Source organism: Hyposmocoma kahamanoa, unplaced genomic scaffold (genome assembly GCF_003589595.1).
Source record: "Hyposmocoma kahamanoa isolate Upper Pololo Valley unplaced genomic scaffold, ASM358959v1 100021, whole genome shotgun sequence".
Taxonomy (NCBI): Eukaryota; Metazoa; Arthropoda; class Insecta; order Lepidoptera; family Cosmopterigidae; genus Hyposmocoma; species Hyposmocoma kahamanoa.
The window spans coordinates 6,606,856-6,632,973 of NW_020653200.1; the positions used below are offsets into that span (position 1 = coordinate 6,606,856).

Genomic DNA, 26,118 nt, shown 5'->3' on the forward strand with positions numbered 1-26,118 from the left:
TCTCCATGTTTACATGAACATTTCAGATTTACGATTTCCTACCAAATATTATTTGTATGGCCGGATCAAAGTCGTGATTATGTTGACGTTCATGTTCAATATGGCGGTATGTCGTCAGTGCTATGCTGTGTCGTGGTGAGATTTGATAATTTTATGGTTTTGTATCTGCATAATTCAATTTATTTATTTGTTTAGCGTCGTCATAAAATTGGTAACCAGTGTGTAGTTTTGATTGTGATATGCTGTTTGCCTTATTGGTGGTAGCCGAACGGGAAAAGTCGGGCTTGTCGTCGAGCGTTATAATTTGTGCAGATCGTCGGTCTGATCGGGCGGCCGATACCTACCTAGATAGCAATAATAAAATGTAGAACGCATCGCGAGTCTTTATTGCAAATCAACGTAATAGTGATTGTTTAGGCATTCGTTTGAGCTCATTGTAATGTAGGTACTTTTATCTAATCCGAGTGTCTATTGCAGCTTGTGAATATCGGTAAAGGTATACCTACATAGATAGTAACAGAATTACACGATTACCTTCAACCAAGCCGATGCACCACAGAGCTCCGATTCAGCAAGCATTGAAGACATCTGAGGATAGAATATAACGTAATCATAAGTAGTTTTACTTTGAAACAGAGATTTTGGTGTTTAAATTGTGATTTTTACGCTAAGGACTCAATGGTGTTTTTGAGAACACAAATAAGAAAATGTGATTTGATTTTGAAATTTGTAACTTCTTTATAAAAACTTTTAACACCACACGATTTTCTGTGATATATTGGTACATACATAATACTGAAGATTTTCGACCTATATACAAGGTTCACAATCAAGGAATAATGTCCAGCAATCCTCAGTGGAAAATGTTCCAGCCGCCAGATTCACACTCGTCACCCTTGCAGGACATTCTAGATATCCAGCACTCGAACATGCAGGCCAAACAGGCGTATCGTAATGGTGAGTACCTACTTAAACTAACTAAGTTATGCATATTTGTGATTGTTTATAATTGAGGTTATTTTTCTATTTGAAGGTACTTACAGCAGTGAGTACCCTAGCTCTCCAAGAGATAACTACAATAATATGGGGAAGACAAGTGGTGGGCATCGATTCAACCTTGGCAACTACAACTTGGATGGATGCCCCATGGGGGACTCCGTTGGAGTGTACTCTTCGGGATCAACTAACAATTCATCTCAATATGACTCTACAAATCACCCACCTATTAGAGAGACGGGCATTATTGAAAAATTACTGGTATGTTTATATGCTGAACCTAGCTAGTTGTTATATGCAACTGATTTGTTCAGTGTTGCATATAATTGTGTTCCCCACAATGGAACAAAGGTGGTATTTATTATTATAAGTTTTTAAGGGGTTGTGTAGTATTGCTATAGGGAGTATGTATGTATATTGAACTGATTTTGATGCTTTTTATTTGTATGACAGCTTTTATTTTTATGTAAGCTATCGAATATTTGTTGGATATTTTTTGTGAGAGGTGGGTAGGTATGGTTTGAAACTTTTAATTTGAAATGTATATTGTATTGTTTCAGCACTCCTATGGCTTTATCCAATGTTGTGAGAGACAAGCTCGTCTGTTTTTCCACTTCAGTCAGTTCAGTGGTAACATTGAACATCTCAAAATTGGTGATCCTGTAGAATTTGAAATGACTTATGATCGCCGCACTGGTAAACCCATTGCCTCTACAGTCACAAAGATTGCACCAGAAGTGGTAATTATTCTATACTTTATTTATATTAAAGTCTTGATTGATCCAGTTCACAAGTGTGTGTTTTACTAACATGGTTACTATGTATTCATACTAAATCTTTTTTTTATTACACATTGATGATTTTGTTTAAACAAAGGTTTTGAGTGAAGCCAGGGTGACTGGGACTGTCACAACTGAGGTAAAAGGAGAAGGTTCAGGAGATAACACAGGGAGGATTTCCTATGAAAACAGGGGAGAATGCTTCTTCTTGCCCTATACAAAAGACGATGTTGAGGGTAATGTGACTTTGCGAACTGGTGATGCGGTTAGTTTTCAGATAGCTACTAATCAAAGGTTAGTTTATGAAATTTAAAATTTTATTTATTTGTGATATTTCAGGCCATTTATATTTATTTAAAATTATTTGCAGAGGCACTTTGGGTGCTTGTCATATTCGTTTTGAGAATCCTGCCCACCCAGTCAAATATCATGGTGTTGTGTGTTCTATGAAGGAAAACTTTGGGTTTATTGAACGAGCAGATGTGGTTAAGGAGATATTTTTCCACTATACTGAAGCCAAGACTAAAGAAGAACTATGGTTAGGCGACGATGTTGAATTTATTATCCAGACTAGGAATGTGAGTTTGTTTTTCACTTCTTATGTTTGCAAAGATTGTACTTGTAGTTATTAAGTAAAGTTTTAATTTACTTTTCAAGACATGGATACTACATGGATAAACAGTTAATTTTCAGTAAGCATATTGTTGAAAAATTACAACAATGCTGCAGGATAAAGAACCTAAAATTTGTGTTGTGTCATTGTGTTGATATACTACTACTATTTACTTCACACTTGCGTTTTGAAAATGTTTTGTTTGAATTGTTTTTGTGATTTGTGTCAACAGAAAAGTAATATTTGTTTCATTTTTAAGGGTAAGGAAGTGGCATGTCATATTACTAAGTTACCGTCTGGGTCCGTTGTCTTCGAGGATGTGAGTCCTGAAACGATGCGCGGACAAGTGCTCAAGCCGCTTGAGCGCGGAAGCATGACACGCGCACCGCAGAACGACCCTTTGCCCGGCAGGATTAGATACCGCGCAGCTGATCACTCCGAGGTTGAGGTGAGACACCAAGCATTCTAACTTAACACCATATTCTTGTCTTGTAAATTGGGACTTTTACTGTTCTAGTAAATTGTTTATCTTTCTTTCATGCTTAGTGGCGACCAGAAGGAGTTGGAATCATTAGACACGTAGGGTCTTTGTTGTTGTATATATTACCATTGTTCTATTTTTACATTTAGCCTTTTTAGTTTTTCTAAAGCTATTGGGTGTGATATTTTTTAGTTTAATAAAAAAGGCTTAATGTATCATATTGAACAGTTACGGCGGATGGAGGGTCATGTAAAGTCGACGAAAATTATTGATTAAACACTAATTGAAATAATTTTTTGATTGTCAATAAACACTTCTGCCACTAGCAGTTACACTGCATGACTCCTAAAATGCTACTTTAACTGATCATTGTTGTTTTAAATTTATTGAAATGTCAATGGGTGTACTTTATAAGTTGTAGCAATTGTTGTTGATGTTGTTATAAACTTTTCTGTAATGCACATAATAGAATATGTTCTTTGATGATGCAGGTGCCTTTTGGAGATAAAGATCAGTGCGGCGAATTCACGCTGCGCCACGGAGATTGGGTGCAGTTTCAGGTTGCTACGGACAGGCGCGACCAGTTGAAGCGCGCTACCAACATATCTCTCCTCGATGAGTCATTCAATGTCTCTGGAGAAAGGTCCGAATTGAGCTTACATTGTGCGTTTCTTTAAATTTGTGCAAGAATTTCAATTCGTAATTTATGTCGCGCAGGAGGGAACAGGGCGTGGTGTGTTCTCTTCGTGAGGGCTTCGGGTTTATTCGCTGCGTCGAAAGGGAACAAACTATGTTCTTTCATTTCGCTGAAGTTCTTCGTCTTGGTCGTGAGCTGAGTGTTGGAGATGAGGTATATTAAACTTATGTGATATTTGCGTCTCGACTGAGAGTTCGGGATAAATTGGGGAGCGCACAATAAACGTTTGTGTATGTTACTCAGGTGGAATTCACTGTGGACCCAGTGTCGACGTTTTCCAATATGAACACGCGGCAGTCGGCCATCCGCATCAAGCACCTGCCGCCGGGCACAGTGAAATTCGAGACTCAGATCGAGCGCGGTGTGCGCGGTGTTGTTGCCAAGGAAGCTCAGCGATATTCTAGCTCCAGCCCGACGCGCCCTGAACCCACAGTACGTTTACTTCTGAACTTACAGTTATTATGTGCTTATCCACTTTGACTTAAATAAGATTATGTGATTGGACATAGAAATTGAATAATTCATCTGTGACAGTTGATTTATTAAAGAAAATTGTAGTAATGTTAGCCTTAGTACGATTACACCACATGATGTTTAGCAAGCAGTCCTTGCGTTAAACAGGATTCCAACGGCTTAATTACCTGCCAAATCAATGGTACTAAGAAAACTCTGCCATTCGCTGCCAAAAAGTGTGAGACCAAACTGCTTCCCCGCGTCGGAGATAAAGTCACCTTTGACATTTACCAGGTGTGTGTGTTTCTATTCTATTCCTTATAAATAAATATAATAGCAAATTTTCTATTTGTGTCTAACAGCAATCTTTATAGACGTTGCATCTGCTTTCCTTTGAAATTGTATAAGCATTGAGAAAAAATACTGGAGCACGCCGCTGCTCTTTTCGGTGTTACGGTTTCTACTCGTTTGCCACAGATATCATTGTTTACGTTGTTTAATGACGTTAAAAAAAAGTATATATTGATAAAGAGATCTGTTTTTAAACAATATGACGGTCAAAACGAAATCATTTATTTACATTTTCGTTGTGCTTACCAAAAGGCAAAGGATTATTGTTTTTTAGCTTTTGTTTGGACAGTGTTATTGGTTTCTTTATATTTAAAGTAATTAATTACAGGTGACGCCGACCTGATTGTAGCTTTATCTGTGGTAAGTTTGTACAGAGCGTAACATCGGATATACTATAAAAAGAAATGCTGGTTCGATGTATTTTCTCTCAACATGCATGTCAATATTTACTTCACAGGTACTAATGTTAATTTGTAAAATATAACACCACGACATAAAATTTGTAATTATTCTAATTATCATTTGGTTTTAATTTACATTATTTACTCTTGATTTACTTTCTTTTTGTGTCGGAAAAAACACTGATCTCCAAAGTTTGCTTATCGGCTTTTTTGTTGGAATTACATCAATTTGTCAAGTTTTATAGCAATCGGTTAAGGGAAAGTGCGCGAAACCGGATTCATCTCCTAGTTTGCCACCATTAGTGGAGGAATATTTTCTTTCAAATTTAAATGGGACCAATACTAGGTACTACCCCTCTTTCCAACAAAAAAGTATCATCAAAATATGTTGACAAATGCCGGAGTAATCGCATAACATGTATAAAAAGTATATAGGTCGTGTAGCGTGCGTCAAGGAGTTTATTAATGTGAGTTGCAAATATGCAGGTAAAGAGAACTAAGGAGCTGGTAGCGATGTCGGTGCAGATACAACACAGCCTTACAAACGGCAGCTCGAGCAATGGCGGCGGCAGCAACACCCGCCCTGTAATGCAAGGCTTCATTGCGGCTCTCAAGGATGGCTTCGGTTTCATTGAGACTTCTGACCACAACAAAGAAGTCTTCTTTCACTTCAGGTACGTCTCTAGCTTATCATTGGTTGGGCGTTTTATAGACATTCTAGAAATAAACAAATTGGAATTATTAAAAATTTAACATGCCATCGTCGTAAAGCTATCATTAATAATAATAACGTACACACTCATAGCACCGCACTTGGAAGACCCTGTGACGCCGGTGCCATGAACACGCTCGTAGGCAACCACAAATGTAACTTTTTTGACTAGAGTAGTAAAAGTAGGGCCATACAAATGTTTCTCCCGGCTCGGGAATCGAACCCGAGACCTCTTGCGTGGCAGTCCAGCATGATAACATTCGGCCACGGAGACAGTTAACTATTAACTTTGAATAACTATTAATCTTAAACACTTGAAACAAAACATCAGATACTTTAGTATTATTATAATGGTATATCCTCGGTAAACGTCGTGTTCGTAGGTTGTCGTCGGGTTTTATTCAGTTGCCCTTTGCCTTTGATGCGGACTGGACGCTTCCAGAATTGAAATTATTGATAACCGGAAAGATATTCATTTTTAATTCTACGTATTTTTGTTAACTTACTCCACTACTACAACTACTTAACTTTACTCCATGTCAACAACTTTTACTTTTAACTTTTTAAAATTAAAAATAGTTTTACAGGTCTGTGAAGTTCACACGGATATCAAAATAAAACAACAATACAGTATGTCGGTCAAAATTTAAATTATTATGCATTTTAAATTTAATGACTAATGGGCATGGAAATTAATATTCGTGTGCATTCGGAAACCCGATGTTTGCCGAAAGACATTGAGAAAATATAAGCACTGTATAATTTTTTCTGTATTTTATAAATGAAATCACATAAAGAATATATAAATCTTAAGGAGCCACGCCGTATTTATACGCTGGTACCGATGTATTAAATTAAGAGTTGTTAGAGTTAAATCGAAATTTTTGCTGGCTGCTTCCAACAAAATCAATCGAGATTCCGTGTGTACAGTTAATGTCAAAATAATTTTAATCAAAAGAGCACGTTCTTTGAGATGAGAGTAATTAATAAATAAACGTTTAGGTGTTTTTTTTAATCACTGAACGCACACATACAGGGTGTCCAGTAAGTAGCACGACAAACTGCGTGGGGTGATAGCCTAGGTCAAGGCCTACCTAGACAACATAAAGTATATTCCGCAAAAATCAGTGGTTCTCAAGTTATGTAGTATTTAGTATAATTTAAAAAAATCCCTACCCTGCATCAGATTTTAATTTTAATTTACATAAAAAACTAATTTAAGGATTTTTTTTCAGCTGTAATTATTCTTGAATATTGGTTCAACATAATAGTAAATGTTAGGTTCCTAAGATAAGCCGCAAAAAATATTAAAAAGGTCGTCAAACTTTTTTTCCTTAATTTTTTATTTCTTGACCTTTTATGTTAACCTACAGTGGTGTAAAAAAAATGTATGGGGCTGTTTTATTTAACCTTTTTTAAAACATGTCTGTTCATTGCTGATTTCAAAAAAGTACAACACTTATGGATTCCCATTCCCATAAAATAAAATAAAAATATTTTTAACCAATGAGTAAAAATTTTCTAGAAATCAAGAATATCGTTACTTTTCTAAAACACCGTAATAACACTAGCCCAGCAATTCGACTGCATCTAAAACACGTTTGCCATAGTGCCATTTCTCTCTCACTCCCTGTGGATGGGAAAGAAACAATAGTGAACGGCTTGCCCCACCCCACAAGCGACCTATCTACCTGCCGAACCAGTTTGGACAGGCCGATCTAGTACGTTGCCGTTAGTCATCACGCGCACACGCACAACTTTTTCATCGCCAAGTACTTTTTGACTCCTACCGACCGACCTATTATTTATTTACACCGGACTCTTGTTTCTGCCTTTCGATTTGGACTTTAATGTGTTTGTGATTACCCTGCGACAACTTGGCAAGCTTTTGGACTACGGACTGCACTTAGCTATTTGGATTTTTTGTGAAATCTTCAACTGCCGAAAACACTGTGCTGTTGTTGTTGTTGTTGAACATGGCAGCTAATCGCCGCGTTTATGAACCTTACACTCAAAGAGAGTACGCTGAAATGCACGTTATTTACGGGGAAGCGGGCCAAATCTCCCGTGCTGCAGCGCGCCTTTATCAGGAACGATACCCTGACCGAAGACATCCACATCATGAAATGTTTACGCGAATCCATAACGCCTACACGCAAGGAAGACTGCCTGGTCAGCGAGGCGGCGGTGGACGGCCCCAAGTTGCCGACGAGGACATCATTCTTCAAGAACGACAAGACGATCCATCTACTTCGGTGCGGGGAATTTCACTGCGCACGGGTATGCCTAAGTCTACGGTTCATTCTGTGCTTCAAAGACATGGATACTACCCGTTTCATATTCAACGTGTGCAAACGCTAATGGACGGAGATTACGAACAAAGAATGATTTTTTGTCGTCGCATGCTTCAAATGCATCAAGAAGATCCATTGTTCTTCAACAAAATACTTTGGACCGACGAATCGGCGTGTCGAAAAGATGGATTTTTTAATATGCACAACTTGCACAACTGGCAACTGGCAAACCCACATGAAGCCAGAGAAGATCGGTCCCAGTACCAATTTAAAATCAATTTATGGACGGTGATTTTCAAGGGGGAAATCATAGGACCCGTGGAACTGCCGCAAGTTTTAAATGGGGCAAGATATTTAGAATTTCTTAGAGAAACTTTGCCCCCGCTGCTTGCCGATGTTAATGAGGACATACGCCAGAAGATGTGGTTGCAAAATGACGGCTGTCCGGCACATTATGCAGTAGAAGTAAGAAACCATTTGAATGCAGTCTTTCCAGGAAGATGGATCGGAAGACTTGGACCAATATTATGGCCACCAAGGTCACCTGACCTCAATCCCTTAGATTTCTTTTATTGGGGTTGTTTAAAAGATAAAATTTATGCCAAACCAATAAGAAATGATGAAGAACTGCGAGCCAGAAAAACGCAGCTTCGCGCGAAATCACGCAAATGAATCTAAGAAGGCTTCGAACGCAATTTTTAAGACGTTGTCGATTATGTATTCGAGCTAGAGGCAGGCAATTCGAACATTTGCTGTAATTTTTTTTTATTAAAAATATTAACTGTATTTTTTGTTTTATTTTAGTAATGTACCGTACCTGTACCTTATACTGCTTTTTTTCACACCGGCAATAAATATTGAGTATCAATATGCTAACAAAAACATAACTGAAAGGTTTTACACATTAAGTCGAAAGTTCACTTTCTTTCTGACTTTGTATAAAAGTAGCATTTTTTGGTTTTTTGTAATGAGAATCCACAAGTGTTTTTTTTTTTTAAATCAGCAATAAACAGACATGTTTTTAAAAAGGTTAAATAAAACAGACCCATACATTTTCTTTACACCACTTTAGGTTAACATAAAAGGTCAAGAAATAAAAAACTGGGAAAAAAAGTTTGACGACCTTTTTAATATTTTTTGCGGCTTTTCTTAGGAACCTATCATTTACTATTATGTTGAACCACTATTCAAAAATAATTACAGCTGGAAAAAAAATCCCTAAATTAGTTTTTTATGTAAATTAAAATGAAAATCTGATGCAGGTTAGAGATTTTTTTAAATTATACTAAATACTACATAACTTGAGAACCACTGATTTTTGCGGAACATACTTTATGTTGTTTAGGTAGGCCTCGAACTAGGCTATCACTCCACGCAGTTTGTCGTGCTACTTACTGGACACCCTGTATAACGACGTAAAAGGACGATGGACAACTTGTATTTTTGTGGGTGGGTAGATTGAATTTAATTTGTCTCGTATCAGACAGAATGCGAGAAAATCTTTAGTGTTTTTTGAAGTAGCTATACTACCTATTCGTTGAGGCACGGAACTGGTTCAAGTGGTTCAATTTTTACTAAAATAGATGCCACCACAATATTACCTTATGCAGATCAGGGAAAAATTACTAACTTTACGATAATGATAAGATTAGCGGTTATCGCACTTGGTGCAAACTCAGAGTACCGACTTGAAATATTGCTTCAGTTATTAATCTTGCTGAAGTAAGCTTGTTAAATTTTTATTTAGGTCTGACTCAATAAAATTCATCTTCATGACAAAAAAGTGCTAGCAAGTAAAATATTCATATGAAGCTGAATCCAAGAAATCGATTACTTACTGTGTATATTTCCAAGGATGGTGTAGATAACAGCGGTCAAAGAATGTCGGTAATCGTTTATCGATCTCATCACAGTAAAAAAATGTGATTGTTTTAAAATGTAACAATTCCCATTAAAAAATATGTTTTCGTATTTTCTTTTTTCTTTTGAACTCAAAACGAGTATAAAAAAAATTGTAGATTGTTTTAGTTGGTTAAATTTGTTACGTGTTATATTAAAAAGGTCTAAGTACCCATTAAAATATCACACACACATTTTGTGCATTGCATTGAGAATTTGCATACTAGTGGTAATTCATTGTTAACGCAACGTCGTTGTGTGCGATAAAACTTTCGGAAAAGGAGATGAAGGAGTTTGCTAGTCTTCATATCTATACTTCAAGCCGTAGACAGACACACATCTTCGCCTCATCAGTATACATCGATGCTTTCAAACAAGTTCGTCAGTTAAGGGTACATTTGACCTGACCTTTCTTCAGAATGTTCTCAATTTGGTAATGGTAAGGTCGCCTTGGTCTGTCCTTATCAATTTGCCCGCTTGCACTTGCCTTATAAATACGTTTCATTTTGGTTTCGGATGTATATTTTTATTCTTAAGGGATACATTTCTGAGATATGCAAATAACATAAATATAGGATCTAGGAATATCTATCAATTAAACCCTTACCAATTTAAATTGAGCACTGTTTGTACCTCAAGTTTGCAATGTTCTATGAGCTAAATGGCCCGCTTTAACATAGTTGTTTTTATTAATTTAGATTCTTAAAGTATTGAATTTTTCATTCCTTTAAAGTCTTTATAAATGATTTAGAAATATTTTTGAAAATTCCAATAATCAGTCTACATCTCTAGAACGAAACAATTAGTAAACAGGGTATTTGACTCATAATTTATTCTGCTGCTTCAATCAACTCATGAACATGCAGAAAATAAATTAAAAGAAGAAAAAAATGAAAATTTCTAACTACTACCATATTAATGGTTTAAGTCAGTGGTTCCGAAAGCTCTGTCTTTGTTTACCAAAAGACGATTAGTATGTTGTTAAAATATTTTCTTGTTGTGATAAATATTTTATTTGGACATTGCTCGTGACCCAACATCCCCAACACTAATCGATAGTACGATCAATGCTTGACTACACTTAGATAATAGCAATATCTCTTGCTTCTATGTCGTTCTCGCGCAAGTCGTGCCCTATTGTGCTAGCGCTAACCCTACAGCTGTATGTTCGTCAATAAATAAATAGAGATAATTGGCTATCTCTTTATATTATTTGTTTATTAGTTACATTTTCTTAAAATTATTGTAGTTGTCTGCATTAGCGAATTGAGATATTACTTTATTCTGCTTACCGATGCGATTGTTTCAATAACTTGGTATTTTGCTATTTGGACGTCAGTGTGCTATGCGATAATTAATAAATATTGATATGTATTTATTTCAATATGTTTTTGGTGATTTTCATGAATGAGCCATGACTAGAATCAAGAGTCTTAAATAAAAACATTTCAAGATCACTTGTTTAGTACGAGGGCTTGTAGTCCACAGAATATAGCTTTTCTTTAGCAAAGCTAAGGCTTATCACCATTCGATTGTTTAAAACGACCTGAGCTGTAATATGGTTTCGTTTATAGCAATTCGTAATGTAACGTAATCCATTAACGTATTTTATTTTACGTATTATGCGTTTATGCCTACTGCTGTTAGTAGCCTCCTTATCTGTTATATCCTGCGCGCATATAGCGACATTATTACAGACTTTGAATTGAAGGAACAATTTCGATATTGGAAGTTGAATTTTAATGCGAAATATTAAATGTGTGTGACCTCCATCTCATCTCGTGGAAAGTGACGATAAAGCCTTGAAAAGGCAAAAGATTTTATCGTTCAGGGAATAAGTCTGCAGGCAGGGAATTCCACTCCATAGTCGTTCGCCATATAAATGTGGAAGCGTAACGCTTTGTGCGAATCCTTGGAATATCCACAATACCAATATTTTATTATTGTATGTGTGGGTGTGACTTTATTATCTGAGCAAAAATTACATTGCCAAGTTCATGTTTCTAATACTTATTCTTAATGTTAGTTTGTATCAGTGGTTTTTGAAAAAAGAAATAAAAATTATAAAGTAAAAGAATTATGTTTAGGGTTTGTTTGACCTAACCGCCTAAGTTAAACAATGTAACTCAGGAGTTGTGTCTATACATGATGTATGTATACTTTTATGCGTATTACATTACATTCAATTAATCATACAATATACAAGGATAGAAGTTTTGTGACTTGAAAATCTTGTGTTTATTTATTTACTTAACACACACAAAACACTAGCACAATAACAGTTCACAAACCATGTACAACAAATACTTAATATTAATTTAATACTACAACACTTTAGCTTGGAACAGAAGACAATTGTGCACAACATTGAAATGAAACAGATTTAGTTAAATATTCTATTTAAAAGTGAAAATGCACAATTATAAAATTAAAAAGTTTGAGCAAACCATTAATTAAAATTGAAAAAAAATAAAATGAACGCACCTAGTTTTGAGACGTCATGGACGCTATTGAAGACGCTAATGATTTTAAAGATTGGTGGAATATATCTACCTCGTTGCTAATCTTATTATAATTCCTGCACATGCGACACGTTGTACGTTGCTAGTGGCACATAAAAAAGTTTTTGCGTGCGGTATCTTCCAACCATAATCGCAACCCGATCTAGCAATTCACTAGCATCCCACACAGAGTTAACCAATTTATATAGCACGGCAAAGCTGTGCGAAGAGCGTCTACTCTCTAAGGTGTCGATTTTAAAATACCTTAACCTATCTTCGTACACACATCAAAAAAAGTTTGCGATCACTTCGAAAAACTGAAATCTTTTTTGTTACTGTAGATTATATTATGATTTTTTCTTCTTTTTAGATTCTTTATTTAAAAATAAATTAGAACATAAAACAATGACCCCGTTCAATTGTTTTTTCATATAAAAAGGCTTTCAGTCCTAGCTTACGCTCATTCAGAAATCTGATATAGTCAATTATAAGCGATTCAAGATATTTTTCGCGGAAAGTTGTGATTGAAAAAATGCCAAGAGGATTATCAGAGGTTTTACGAGCTAGAATAGTAACTTTGAGGGAAGAAGGATACACGACGAGAGTAATAGCACGCAGACTTGCTATATCCCAATCCTGTGTCGTGGCTACGTTGCAGAGGTATCACGGAATGGGGAATTTAGCTGACCGACCCCGCAGCGGTCGCCCAGCTGTTTTGACAGCTGCCCAAAAGCGCTATATTAGATTGCTGGCAGCCCGTGATCCAACAATCAACGCCACTAAAATAAAAGCAGAAGTCAGGGCCGCCTCTGGGCTTGAAGTTAGCACGCAGACCGTTCGCAATTGCTTGCACCAGGCTGGATTACGAGCACGGAGGTCTTGGCGAGCTCCGCTCAATTCCCGGCAACGTCAACAACGAAGATTGCAGTGGGCTAGACTTCGGCAAAATGAAGAAGGTGAGGACGAAAACATTTGGCAAAACTGTCTCTTCGTTGACGAATCCCGAATCAGCACTCATCCAGATAACCGACGTGTCCGTGTCTGGAGAAGACCAGGCGACCGTGAAAGACAAAGAACTGCCACTGGAACAGTTCAGCAATGCGGAAAATCGGTGTCCTTTTGGGGTGGCATTATGATTGGAGCTAGAACGCCTTTGATCCCGTATCGGGGCTTCATGACAGCAGACATGTACAAAACAGTTGCTATTGATGATATCGTCAGACCATTCCGAGTAAACCATGGGCACCAATTTGTACCGGTCGATGATAATGCGCCCGCACATCGAGCTCAACGAGTCAATGCTGCTCTTCAAGAATACGATATCACACGATTAGACTGGCCTGCCGGCTAGCCCGACTTAAACCCAATAGAGCACGCGTGGGATGCTCTTAAACGAGCAGTATGGAACCGTGAGCCACGTCCCCAGACAGTTCCAGAGCTCAGGGAAGCCGCTATTGAAGAATGGGATAGGTTACCCCAGGAAATGCTGGATAACTTGATCCTCAGCATGCCCAGGAGGATCTTCGCATGTATTCGAGCCAGGGGAGGAGTTATTTTATATTGAATTCACACCTTTTAATAATAAATTGTTGTTTAAGTTTAATTAAACAGTCTTTTTCTTTCTATGAAATTTCTATCACTATTACATTATGATTAATGGCTCAATTTTTTAAAATAAATAATAAAAAATAGTTTTATATTTTAATTTCAAACAGGGTATTGCTATTTAAAGAAAGCATACAGCATAGATTTTTTCTTGATAAAGTTAAATTTGAAGAATTATAGGAGCTTATGCTATTGATCGCAAACTTTTTTTGATGTGTGTATGATGAAAGCCTACGTATGTTATTAATGTTAATGTTATAACATGTCAAGTGAAAGTCAAAGTTTGGGAAAATAATCTGGCTTTGTATATTGTTCCACAGTAATCTGGAAGGCGTAGCTGACTCATTAGAACTGGGCACAGAGGTGGAATATTCCTTGGGACGCGTAAACGGGTCGGGCGGCGGGTGCGCCAGCGCCGAATTCGTTCGCGCTTTACCGCGCGGCACCATCTCCATCGCTAAACCGCTTGAGCCTACCCTCAACGGTACTGTTACTCGCACACTACGCGCCCTCAATCCGGATCAAGCACAATATTCAGGTGCTTTGGGTATATTATTGACCCATCATATTCTTTATTCCATTATTATTTTATTTTTATTTATACACGTACATAATGCAACGTAAATAAAGCAAAATCTCAGTAAAATATCCTATATACTTGACACTGCTACTTACTCTTCTCGTACAGGTCTGATTCAAGTGGAAGGTGGCACTTCGTACGAGTTCGGCATCATGGGTCTTGCTTGCAAGCGAGAGATTCTACAGGTCGGGGACCCCGTCACCTTCCAAGCGGACGTGGAAGGGCGCGCAACCAACATTGTGCCAATCCGGAAGAAGCGACGTGCTGTAGTAGACGCTATTAAAGGTGACTCTACGTCTAGTGTTTGTCAGTCCAGCGCATATTATTCCTTGTAGGGAACATTATGAAGTTAATTATCGATTGTGATACGAAAGTAATGTCGCTATTGTATTTTGCTACTGTATTGAATAGTTTGTTCTTCAGTTCTAATCGCACGTTTCCATTACCCAAACAGCAAAGCCCTAACTGAAACTGATTAGAATTGTACACCTTGAAAAAGTACACTGCGTACTCTAATATCAACTAGTCTTGCGTGGTGTCTTTAGTCAAACACAAGTTTGTATATTTCTAAGTTTGTCTCCTATACAAACTTCATGACTTAATTTAATACAAGAAGAACAATTAACAAGTTTGTGAAACTAGTTCTCAGTTCGATTACTTTTGCATTCCCACGATTAGTAATTTTGTTCATTGAGCATTTGCATCATTAACTATAAAAAAAGCACTAAACATTGAAGATTACTGAAAATGTGCATGAAACTCGAGAAGATAACCGCGACTGCTGAAATTACTGGTGTACTGTACTTGTTCTGACAAATTTGCCTCCCAGTATGAGTTTCAAAATGGAATTGCTGTGATCCGCAACATTGGCTCAATGCGAGTTTAGAGTAATCTGAGTACTTATATGCGAGTAAATATATATATAAACATATATATATATATATATATGTATATATATATATATATATATATATATATATATATTCATAAGCCCGTTACACTAAGTACCAAGTACCAAGTATTCATTAATCATTTAATATTCATTGTCCATAGGTGGATTTGGATTCTTGTCACTGGAGGGTGAGGAAACTCGGCGTCTCTTCTTTCACATGTCTGAGGTACGCGGCAACCCGTCTGACCTCCAGCCCGGCGACACGGTTGAGTTCGTGATGCTCACTAACCCTAGAAACGGGAAAAGCTCTGCCTGCAATGTCGTCAAAGTCAGGTGCGTATCAATTATAAAGCAAACTAAAAGTAATCTGAACAAAAATTGCGATTTGCTGTTTATACACCCACTCGCAATGTAACTTATAAATTTTTAGTAAACTTATTCAACGTTGACAAATGAGGATTTCTTCATTAAACAAGTTAATAATGCCTAACGACTGTAATTAACGAAAGTACATTTTCGGTACTACAAGTACAATGGTTGTCACTTATAGTGGTACTATGACACTAATTTTAATGAACACTTCCCAATATTACAGAAATATATTTATGTACAATTCAACTAATGCACGTCCTTAACGTAACTATGGGCATTTGGATGATTCTAAAATTCAAGTACATAATGTTTAAAATGTGTACAAATGAAAATGTAATTCTTGAAAACTAGAAAGATTTGGTCACGCATCTTTAGAAAAACCATACTATTACACAATATGTATTTGAAATGACGTATTTCTTATTTTCGATTATACATAGTAATGTTTGCGTAAAACTAGAAAGGCTTGGTCACGCGTCTTTAGAAAAACTATACTATTATCACAATTCGCCATAAATTGAGGCTGCCCGCCCAAAAATAGTGCGACACACATTCTGTTTTTTTCCACAATATTGCTTTGGTTATTATTTAATGTAATATTGTATTGTAGGAAAAAAATTATGTGCCTTATAGTGGTTTTCCACCGACAAGGCGAGACGAGGATTGAAATTTGTATGGCAAAATTTCAATTATCTCCTAGAACGTGCTTCGGTGAAAATTATCTCGATAGACCAGGATGAGTGAGGCGGAAATTGAAATATTTGTGGATGTAATATTTAACCGCGTAGGCAGCAATATGCCTACATAGAGTATTACTAGTGATACTCTGCAGCGGAAACGTGATTCATTTATTAAGATTATTTGTGAAATAACTCGACTACTTTTGTTATGATTATGAATACAAAGATCAAACACACAGAAAAACTTGACCCTGTGGGACTTGAACCCACGTCCGTGCTGCACCGTAAGGTTGCGGTGATCAGGTTATTCAAAAATCTCTCACAATATGTCATTAGCGGCGATGAATGTCGGAACTCAGTACAAAGCTCTATAACAAAAACACATTGCAGAATTTCGACGACTCAGTAACTGGACCCGTGACTCAAATGATTAGAACAATGCTATAGTGCATCATGGACGTGGTTTCAAGTCCCGGGCCGACGAAAGTTTTTCTGTGTTATCGATCTTTGTATTGGTAATCATAACATGATTTATTTTTTTCGGAATAGTATCTTATTACATAGTCGAGTTTTGTTCGCAAGTTTTCAATAGCTTTAATTTAGAAAATAAATTGTGTCCGCAGTTACAATAATTTATGTAGATAACACTAAAGATTTATCTCACTTGCGCTGCAGCAAAAAGACAATTAGTTGGACATAGCGTAGGTACCGATCACTTGTTATTATCAACAAAAAAGTTTTGAGAGTAGTTTAACTAAATAAAACTGACGTTGCCGCCCTAGCTAGCAAAATACACACAAAAATGGTGACAACTGGTGCTAGTATGATTACATTACAACTACATTGTGTATTCATATTTTTGAAAACGATATATGTTACGACATATTACTGCCGCGTGTTTATCGAACTGAATAGCACTAAAGTGTCACTACTCTCACACGGCGCGGTCTCGCGCGCGATCGCGATGGCTCGCGCGAGTTTTTGGTGGAAATAGGCCGGCGAGATTTCTATTTTCGTCACGCCTCGCCTCGTCGGTATGAAACTACCTTTACACCATTTTTACCTCAATTATTTTTCAATATTGTTTAAAATCTTTTAAGAAATTAGATGTAATATTATAATGTTTGCGGTTTGTTTTAACTACATATTATTAACAATGTATTTATATTTCGTCGTAACTTGCAGCAGCAAAAGCACAACTGTTGTAAAGACTCGGGAGCGGCCAGAGAGGCTTCTGGCGCGGCTGCGGACCGCGTCACTAGAAGAATCGGGTGCACCTCGTGTGATCACCGTTCGCCCGCCTCGCGGCCCCGACGGAAGCCGCGGCTTTCGGCCTCGTCGACCCCTCACTGGTACTGTCATTTGATGTTTATTGTTGTCCAGACTAAAGCGAATTTTTTGTACTACCCTAACAGCGAACTAAATTGTCAGCAAAGGAAACCGAGTAGCTTTTATTGGAGTTGTTTTAAACATTAAAAAAAATTGTAAGTAAAGTCTGTTCCAATCCATTATGCCAGAAAAGTAAACAAACCGGTTTGGTTAAAATTCTAAAGTAATCATTCAATAAATGGAATCAGTAACACTTTCACGTATATTTTGAAGGTTTCGACTTGATATCTTTTAAACAAATCAATTCATTCGATTAATTAATCGATTTGTAGTTGGCAGTACAATTGGCCATCACTAAACTGTCTATGGTCGGGTCAATGATCTGTTTGTATACTTTTCTGGTATATTGGATTGGAACACACTATAGAATTAAACTTAGTATCAGTAGAACTCCTTGTGAAAGAGTACAAAGTACTACTTTGGACTACCACCTTACCTATTTCTGCCGCCGAGCACTAATGTCAGCATTACTGCGTTCCGCTTTTGAACGGTAAGGGTGCTGATGAAATTACAGGCACATGGGACTTGTTAGCTTATATCTGATATGTAGGGTGATGGGCGCAGTGGCAGTGCCCTCATGTGTTTCTCTAAAGCTCCGTCACTGTCACTGCAACTGTTATGGATAGGCATGTCCACGACATATATCTAGATAGACGCCGCAAGTGTACGTACTTCGCGTGCCCAAAGTAAGTGAAATTCACTTACTTGCCGCTGCTACACTTCAGAACGCGCTCGACCGTTATAGTAGATAAACACCAGTCGAAAACGCGAAAAATGTATAATTGTGCCATTATAAACTGCAAAAGCACCTTAACTGTGGGTAAACGGGTAAACAAGCATGTTTCCTTCCACGGGCAAGTGATTTTGTAATCAGAAGATGCATAATTTATATTAAAAACAATTATTTTGGTTTTGTGCGAATTTCGAGAAAACAGATATGCAACCGGGTGTATGTCTCATGTTTTGTAATACATTGCGACTTTTACTTGGTGCGATATATTTGTGATCCTTTGTTAATACGCCATGAATATCGAACGAACGCACTTTTGTATAATGCATTCAGTTTCGTGGTACGGCCGCTTATACATTTCTTTGACCAAATTAAACATTTAGTGATGTATATGTTAGGCAACACTGTTCGAGATTCTGATCGATTATGAAAACAAAGAGATGGAAATTATTATGACCTTAGCAATATTATAAAAATATTGTATAACTCTTTTGTTATAACGTTTAGTAACGTTTCTTTTTTTTTTCTTTTTGTAGTATCTATTATCGGTAGTATCTGTAATTTCGATAATTTTTGCAGCACGTTGCCTCGAATGTCCGGAGATATATTGAGCAAATAATTACATACATCGCCGGATATGTAGTATGAGTAATACAAAAAATATATAATAATGCAAAGAATAAACAGTGCGCTGTCTTTTCAAAAACCTGGAGTTGGTCATATGTATGAGTTCGTTGCTTTCGAGGACGAAGGTGGTTTAGTTTATTCCACCTAAGATGCTATCCAAATGTGCAGAGTAACAGAGTTAGAAATCCGAGAAATAATAAACAAATCACAAAAATTTCACACGAGGCCGTCATTAAGTAAACCTCTTCTGATTAATAAGATTTTACAATATTTTGTCAGCAGTAACATTTTCATTTGTTTTGGTATTCATCAATTTGATCAATTAGCAACAAAAAACCTTCTAGTAAAATTAATTATGGCAGTCGCAAGTTCATATACTGACGTGCGTATTCGTTATTTAAGTTAATCGATAAGATCTTCTATTACAAAAAGATATTATGTAATAAGCTTATTTTATTGGAAGGACAATAATTTCAATATTTGCAGTTGATTACAAATTAAAGTCTTAATTTTTATAAGTTATCAACATTTTTTTAAAACAAGTAAAATAAAGGACTTAACTATCTTATTCTATTTTTCTACTATATTATTATTACGACTACTTGTAATCAACAAATACTTGAACAAAATTATTCTATTTAGAATTGATTAATTGAGTGGAATACTCGTGTTTACGCGTATTCCGTTCAATCAATCGATTTAGAGCGAGCGGAAGGAGGTTTCCATCACTAAATAGCTCTTGTGACGTCGTAGTGGGTACAAAAAATGTGGCACGTTGGTTTTCATACAAATTGCTTTACTTGCGGCATCTATCTAGATATACAGGGTGTCCGGTAAAGAATGGATAAGCCTGAAATGCCTTATAGTAGAGCTTATGAACGTTCAAAAAACAAATAAAGAAAAATATATCCCATGTAGTACCTAAGATATAATTTTTTTCTTTAAATTTAATTATTTTCACCCTATTTTACGTTTTTGTATACCACGACTACAAGTTAATCAATTCCTTCGGTTTTTTGGTGTCGTACTATTCTACATTAACTGTGCTAATAGATAGGCAGTAAATAGTATGACTAACTAAGGCACTTAAATTTAAAAAAGTTTTATTTTCAAAAATTTTTAGTTTAAGTTCAAATGGCCCTATTACTTTTCCATTTAATATTCCCGTCCAATAATTTATTTTAAACTGGTACTGTGATCGGTCTTCCCGCATAAGATGGGGGTTTTGAAGTTCCCAGCTATGGAGATTATGTAGATTTAAATAGCCATCTCTTTTAAGGATTGATTCATCGCTCCATAGAATTTTGTTAAAGAAGTGCGGGTCTTCCTCTATCTTACCTAGCATTTGTCGGCAAAAACGTAATCTTGAAGCGTAATCTCTCGGTTGGAGAGTTTACACGCGTGTAACGTGGTAGGGATGGAATTTATTTTTCTTTAAAATATCATGCACAGTCGATTTTCCTGTTCCCGTGCGTCGTGCTATTACTCTCGTCGAGGTGGAAGAATCTTGCTCAATTTCCTCAAGCACTATTTCTTCGTTGTCACCACGAGGTATTCTTCCAGTGCTAGTACCACCAACAACTCTGTATGTCTGTGGGCCTGTCTCTTACCACCAGGCGCACAACTCTCACTCTTCGTCACTTACCATAAAAAAAACTTTTGCTCGCATTTATTTGTTGTCAACATCAGTTATGTTGTTCTTGTGTATACATATAATAATAATAATATTTGTACACAAGACCATAATAAGTAAATCGAATTTATGACAATGAAATACCACATCCATTTGTTGATTTCCTCTGTACGTATTTGTAGTGTATGATGTATGTCGAGCGTTCAGTTGTAGTTATTATTAATTGATTCATGCTGAACGCGTTTATCACGCATTTCTTGCACCCTGCTCCATGGATTCCTGATAGCCAGATATTTCAACAGCTATTACAATACTTTGTTTGCGTTACATACATAATACACGTATCTTATTATTATTACTGTTTTGTACTCCTGAATATACTGTAGCATTGTCTGCTTGCCTCGTGTTCAATGACTGTTTTGACATTGTGATTAATTTGTGTTCCAGATCTGTTAGCCGAGTGAGTAGACCGCCGTCGAAGCACACAGAAGGAGCTGAACACTACAGCCACGTAACAGCGATGTAGATAACATCCTAAAGGTTTGATTTTTGAATTAAAATTGTTGCATGTATTCATGAGAGACTGACTGATCCTCTTTTCTTTAGCAGCATTTAGAAAATTGTTTTGTTATTTTTTTCTAATTCTAGGGAAACAAATACCTACAATAAATAAATTATTGTCAGCTATTTTAATCATACCGATCAATTGTGCATCACCACTTTAGCTTATAATAAATGAGCGAGGAACATATCAAGTTAATTGAACCGAGTTTAGTTGCTTTATTTAGAGTTTCATTATTTAAGAGGTTCTTTTTCGCATAGACACGTTGTTCAAAATTCCGTTTCCGTAATTTCGGAGCCCAATGTGCTGCGGTTTGCCAAGTTCTTTTTAATGTAAATAGTCGGCGACAATTATTAGATGAGGAATGGTTAGAAATCCCCGAGCTGGGATCCAAAAGATGAGCTGCGCAATGCAGGGGTACTGCCAATGTTTAATTGTAGATCCTTTATATACGACTGAGTAGATACCGGAACATAGTAATCATACAGCCTTAAATCATTTAATTCAAGTACGGTTATGTAAATAAATAATATATATTTTAGAGCATAGGTTTAATATAACACGCATTGCTGCTACCATCGAACCACAGCGTGTCGATAGATTTTTCTCGTGATATTTAGGTGTGGCTGTTTAAATTGTACAGTTAATCATTGAACGTCGTCGTCGTGTACTCGTATATATTTTTAATTAATAATTAGTGTCGCGTCACGTTATTGAGTGGTGCGTCGGCCCGCGGTGTTGTATTCTCCAATGACGTGTCTTCGGTTCGCGTGTGCGTGCTACCACCGCGCTGAGCCGTGTCCTGCCGCTCGCGACCAGCGAATGTATGTTGGTTGCAGTTGTTATTTCGTTTGCTAGATCTCGTTACGCGGAATATTCTGTGATTTGTGAAAAATTCATGTGCAATAAATTAAAAATCGAGAAATTTATTAATATCGTCCTCATAGGACTGTGCTAGTCTTAGTATAACTCGTGCCTGTATGTCAACTCGCGAGTGCTTCATCTGATACCTGTCGCCTGCTATATTTTCGTGTCGATGGCTCAACCGCAATTTAATATTACGATCGAACAAAATTACTCATGCCTCTTTTGTATATGTAGTTGAAAAAAAAAGCATTTAACGTAATGGAATGGAACCAAAGACTGAAAAATACTTTCTACGATAATAATATTGGTATTAGATTATTTTAATGAAAGTTATGTTGTGAAAATTTGTGGTGTAGGTAGGCGTCGCCATCAGGTTGTTTAACCTGACGGCGACGGCAAAGTTATTTTGTCGTCGAAGTCGATGAGCCACCTTGCATTCGTGTTCCAATGTTACATTGCAACGCGAAGTTTAACAGCTTCTAGATCTATTGTTACTTTGGTCTTAAACTTCTTCTTTGTCTTGTCATATACTTGCTTAGAAATGGCAGATAAGTAATCTCGTATTTTCGCTGAGGCGTCTTCGGTGTATGTTAATAAAATATGTATTTATAAATAAATAAAGATAATATGACATAAATTCATACATCAGTTTATAATTCTTATCTGGCCATTGGCCTCGAGAGATAATCCTTGATGATTGAAAATCGATATTTTCTGATTATTAGTAATTACACACTACTTGGCAGCAAATCGTCAAGGCGATTTAGTTTCATATGTCCACAATTTTAATACGGTTATATTTGGACTCTGTTTCAACGGGACTCTATCTAATGGACGCAATTTCAAATTATCACTACAGACATAGCTTTATCAATGGGAGATGGAGGTGGCACTAACTAAACATAATACAGTAACCTACTTAATTACTTTAGCCTAGGAGACTATTCAAATATTCTTATAGGCGTTACAGTTTTAATATTGACCAAATCTTGTAGTATCATTGTTCGTCTTTTTATTTCGCCATTTTTTTCTGTTGGTTAATGTAACCGTATTTCTTATTTTGTCTTTTACTCCTTTCTTAATGCGAATCATGAATATATTCCGTATAAAGAAAATTTTGAGGTTTCTCATTCGTGTCTCTCTTCTATGGCGGGCTCAGGGCGTATTGCTATTTACAAGTTGATGTTATGAAAGAATTAAAGTTAGTAATATCACTTAGATTTTTGTTTATTCATGGATATCTTCATAGGTTATTCTTTAGGGGTGAAAAGGTTATTTATAGTCAGGATAGGATTCTTCAACCGCGCCGGAAGTGTTGTATTTTATGTTACTAATGCGTCCATTTGCGAGTCCAGTTGAAAAAGTACCATTCGAGTTGTCACCACATGACATAAAATAGTCGAGGCTACAAATCAATTGTTCTTGTAACACTTTTGTAATGTTGCAATGTTATTTCCAAGATAAAGTTATGAGATTAGTGTTTTTTTAAAATTTATTATATGTAATTATTAATACAAATATCGGATACACAGAACAATTTCTTCTTTCCGGGTTTTTGTGACTTAACTGCACTAGTTTTGTTAATAATCATAACAAAACTAATGGAGTTGTTTCACAAATAATATCTCAATAATTCATTATATATTATGTATTTCATAAACTGTCTTGTAATATAGTTACAATAATATTTCATAATCTAGTGCTGTAAATTCAGGGCGAAGGGTGAAGTAGGTATGTGTCTATTAAGATTATATTATACGTAATGTAATTCAAAATCCGAATCGAACTATGTTTTTACAATCAATTTAACTCAATCACACATTATTTATTGAAATATTTTTATGTGAAGTGTGTATTTAAGTAATCAATCTGTAACGTTAACATTCATTCAGTTCGGGTGTTGTTTTATTCCCAAAGATGTATAGGAATTTTGAACAACCGTTATATGCATATGTTCTAAACAACAAATTATTAGTTGCTGTATCATATATATGCTCATGTAACCATATAATAGTAATAGTGAACATGATATAATCAGAATATTTGATGTTGTAGTGTACGATTAACCCCGAGTCACTGCGGGTGTAGGTATTATTATATACTAGTCTTAAACATTTATGCCCGGTCTCTGTCTGCGTACGTGTAAGCTAACTGCTGTCAAAAAACTTCGTAGATCTGATGATTGCGCTCCTTGAGCGTGGACTTTGCAAGTTCTATTGTAGTTGTGAATTTGATGAACCACTTGCAATAATAAACTTGTGTAAATTTCAGTGCTTAAAAGAACCTCTGGAACTACCACAAAAAAAATGTTAAAATTATTTAAGCCTTTCAAAATTACAAACTTTGGAATAATCATAAGATTTTATTTTTATTTAGTTCTTCGAATGTAATCACTAGTGAAGTTATCTATGCCAAATGTTTGTATACACCCTGTACATTTTGAAATTGTTATTAAAAACAATGTACACTACGTGTTGCGACTTCTACTAAGATCCCATTGTCTTTAGGCGCAGTCGGAAGAACGCACCGTACGCGCTTTCCGAGTCTGCCTTATAGTGAGTTCGTATGCAATAATCTCCACAAGCAATCTTATTCTAAACTAGGTTAGATGGTATTATTTGGTTACATTTACGCATGTTGGCACTGTCGCCAGTTTTATGGAATAGTGAATCGTGTCACATAATCCGTTAGTTAGTATTGTGCAACTGATCCGCCGAGTGTTGCCATGCCAAGCCAAAACATAATATAGCTGATACCACACGTGGAATAAGATACACTAAACATGTAATAAATGATAAACCATGTAAATGCATCTCTTATTTAATCGAGTTCATTTTTATTTTGCATGCATTTATTGGGTTTGCTTTTGTTGTCATCTTAGGTATAAGTTGTTAATACCTCTCTTGTTTGGGGGTGCTGAAATCATAAGCGCGAAGTATTGCGTCAAGTAAAACAAATATAGTAAAACACTTTTTTTAATTAAAAATGTAAAAGAATCTTATGCCTATGACTTTAAAACTTTACCTCTTTTTAAACTAAAATCAGAAAACAAACCCTATTTATTTTCTATTTTAAGTGCACACAGTTACAGTCGCGAAACCCAAGTAGGGTAAGCTCTTGGTCAATCAGTTGCCAGTAACAATTATACATAAAGTAAATTACACCGTTTTGGTTTTATTGGTTATATCAATGGTCGGAAAAAGTGTTCCACATAAATAGCTACACGTATAGATATAGCTATAACGAGCGACACAGAGCTGTTTAAACTATCAAGTATTAATTAATTATTTTCTTAGAATTCCGGATTTTCGAAAATGGTTTTACTGCGTCATAGGACAAAACTACTGACTTAGGAGGTCAAAGTTTGATTTTAAAGTAATTTAGAATTAGTAAAAACGTGAATTGTGCCATCTACGGTTATTTATTTTTATCTAAATAAAATAAGAGAGGAGTTTCTTTCGTTGAAAAACTTTAGTAAGTTTGGAATTTTCGAATACACATTTCGATTTTACATTTACGAAATTAAAGTCACAATGATTATTATAGATACCATTATCCACTCCGAGTGTGTGTGAGTGCCTGTGAGCGCGTACGAGGGCGATGCGAGTACCTGCGTGCGTGTGTGCCCATCATACATAGTTTCAATAGCACTGAGCGTGCGAGTGCTATTGAAACTATGTATAATGATTGAAACTATGTGTCTCACACGTCACTCCTATGTCAGTAGTAGTATTGTCCTACGATGCAGTAAAACCACTTCCGAAAATCCGGAATACGAAAAAGTAATTAATTAATATTTGGGGGTTTCAACAACTTTATGTCGTTCCTTGTAGATTTATCTATACATGTATCTATAACGTGGAACACCTTATTCTGGCCATTGGTCAGATCATATACACACACATTTAGCGGGGTAAAAATGTAATAGTAACGTTTATATTTGAATATTAGGCATAAACTTGCAATTTAATCAACATGTTTTAACATCGACATGACATATACAA

General features: G+C 36.2%; 1 protein-coding gene across 2 annotated transcripts; it reads left to right on the forward strand.

Annotated features, from left to right (window-relative positions):
* Positions 1-25,091, forward strand: LOC113226953 (cold shock domain-containing protein E1). Of its 2 annotated transcripts, none has more exons than XM_026459782.1 (17): positions 1-135; positions 478-957; positions 1,034-1,257; positions 1,557-1,736; positions 1,873-2,069; positions 2,146-2,353; positions 2,648-2,836; positions 3,361-3,512; positions 3,587-3,719; positions 3,810-3,998; positions 4,188-4,313; positions 5,258-5,445; positions 14,103-14,320; positions 14,471-14,647; positions 15,416-15,587; positions 17,495-17,658; positions 21,133-25,091. In XM_026459782.1, the coding sequence occupies exons 2-17, from the start codon at positions 840-842 to the stop codon at positions 21,147-21,149; spliced, it is 2,652 nt and encodes an 883-aa protein (XP_026315567.1). In that variant the 5' UTR covers positions 1-135; positions 478-839; the 3' UTR covers positions 21,150-25,091. The 2 variants fall into 2 exon arrangements, with proteins under 2 accessions (XP_026315567.1, XP_026315559.1); XM_026459774.1 differs by having other exon boundaries at positions 17,492-17,658; positions 21,133-25,090.
* The last annotated feature ends 1,027 nt before the right edge of the window (positions 25,092-26,118 follow it).

What these genes read in the sequence shown, in the direction of transcription:
- LOC113226953 (XM_026459774.1), top strand. Translation starts at nt 840, where the DNA reads ATGTCCAGCAATCCTCAGTGGAAAATGTTCCAGCCGCCAGATTCACAC. An exon ending in CAAACAGGCGTATCGTAATG is followed by an intron (nt 958 to 1,033) that starts GTGAGTACCTAC and finishes TTCTATTTGAAG; the next exon opens with GTACTTACAGCAGTGAGTAC. An exon ending in CGACGCGCCCTGAACCCACA is followed by an intron (nt 3,999 to 4,187) that starts GTACGTTTACTT and finishes TGCGTTAAACAG; the next exon opens with GATTCCAACGGCTTAATTAC.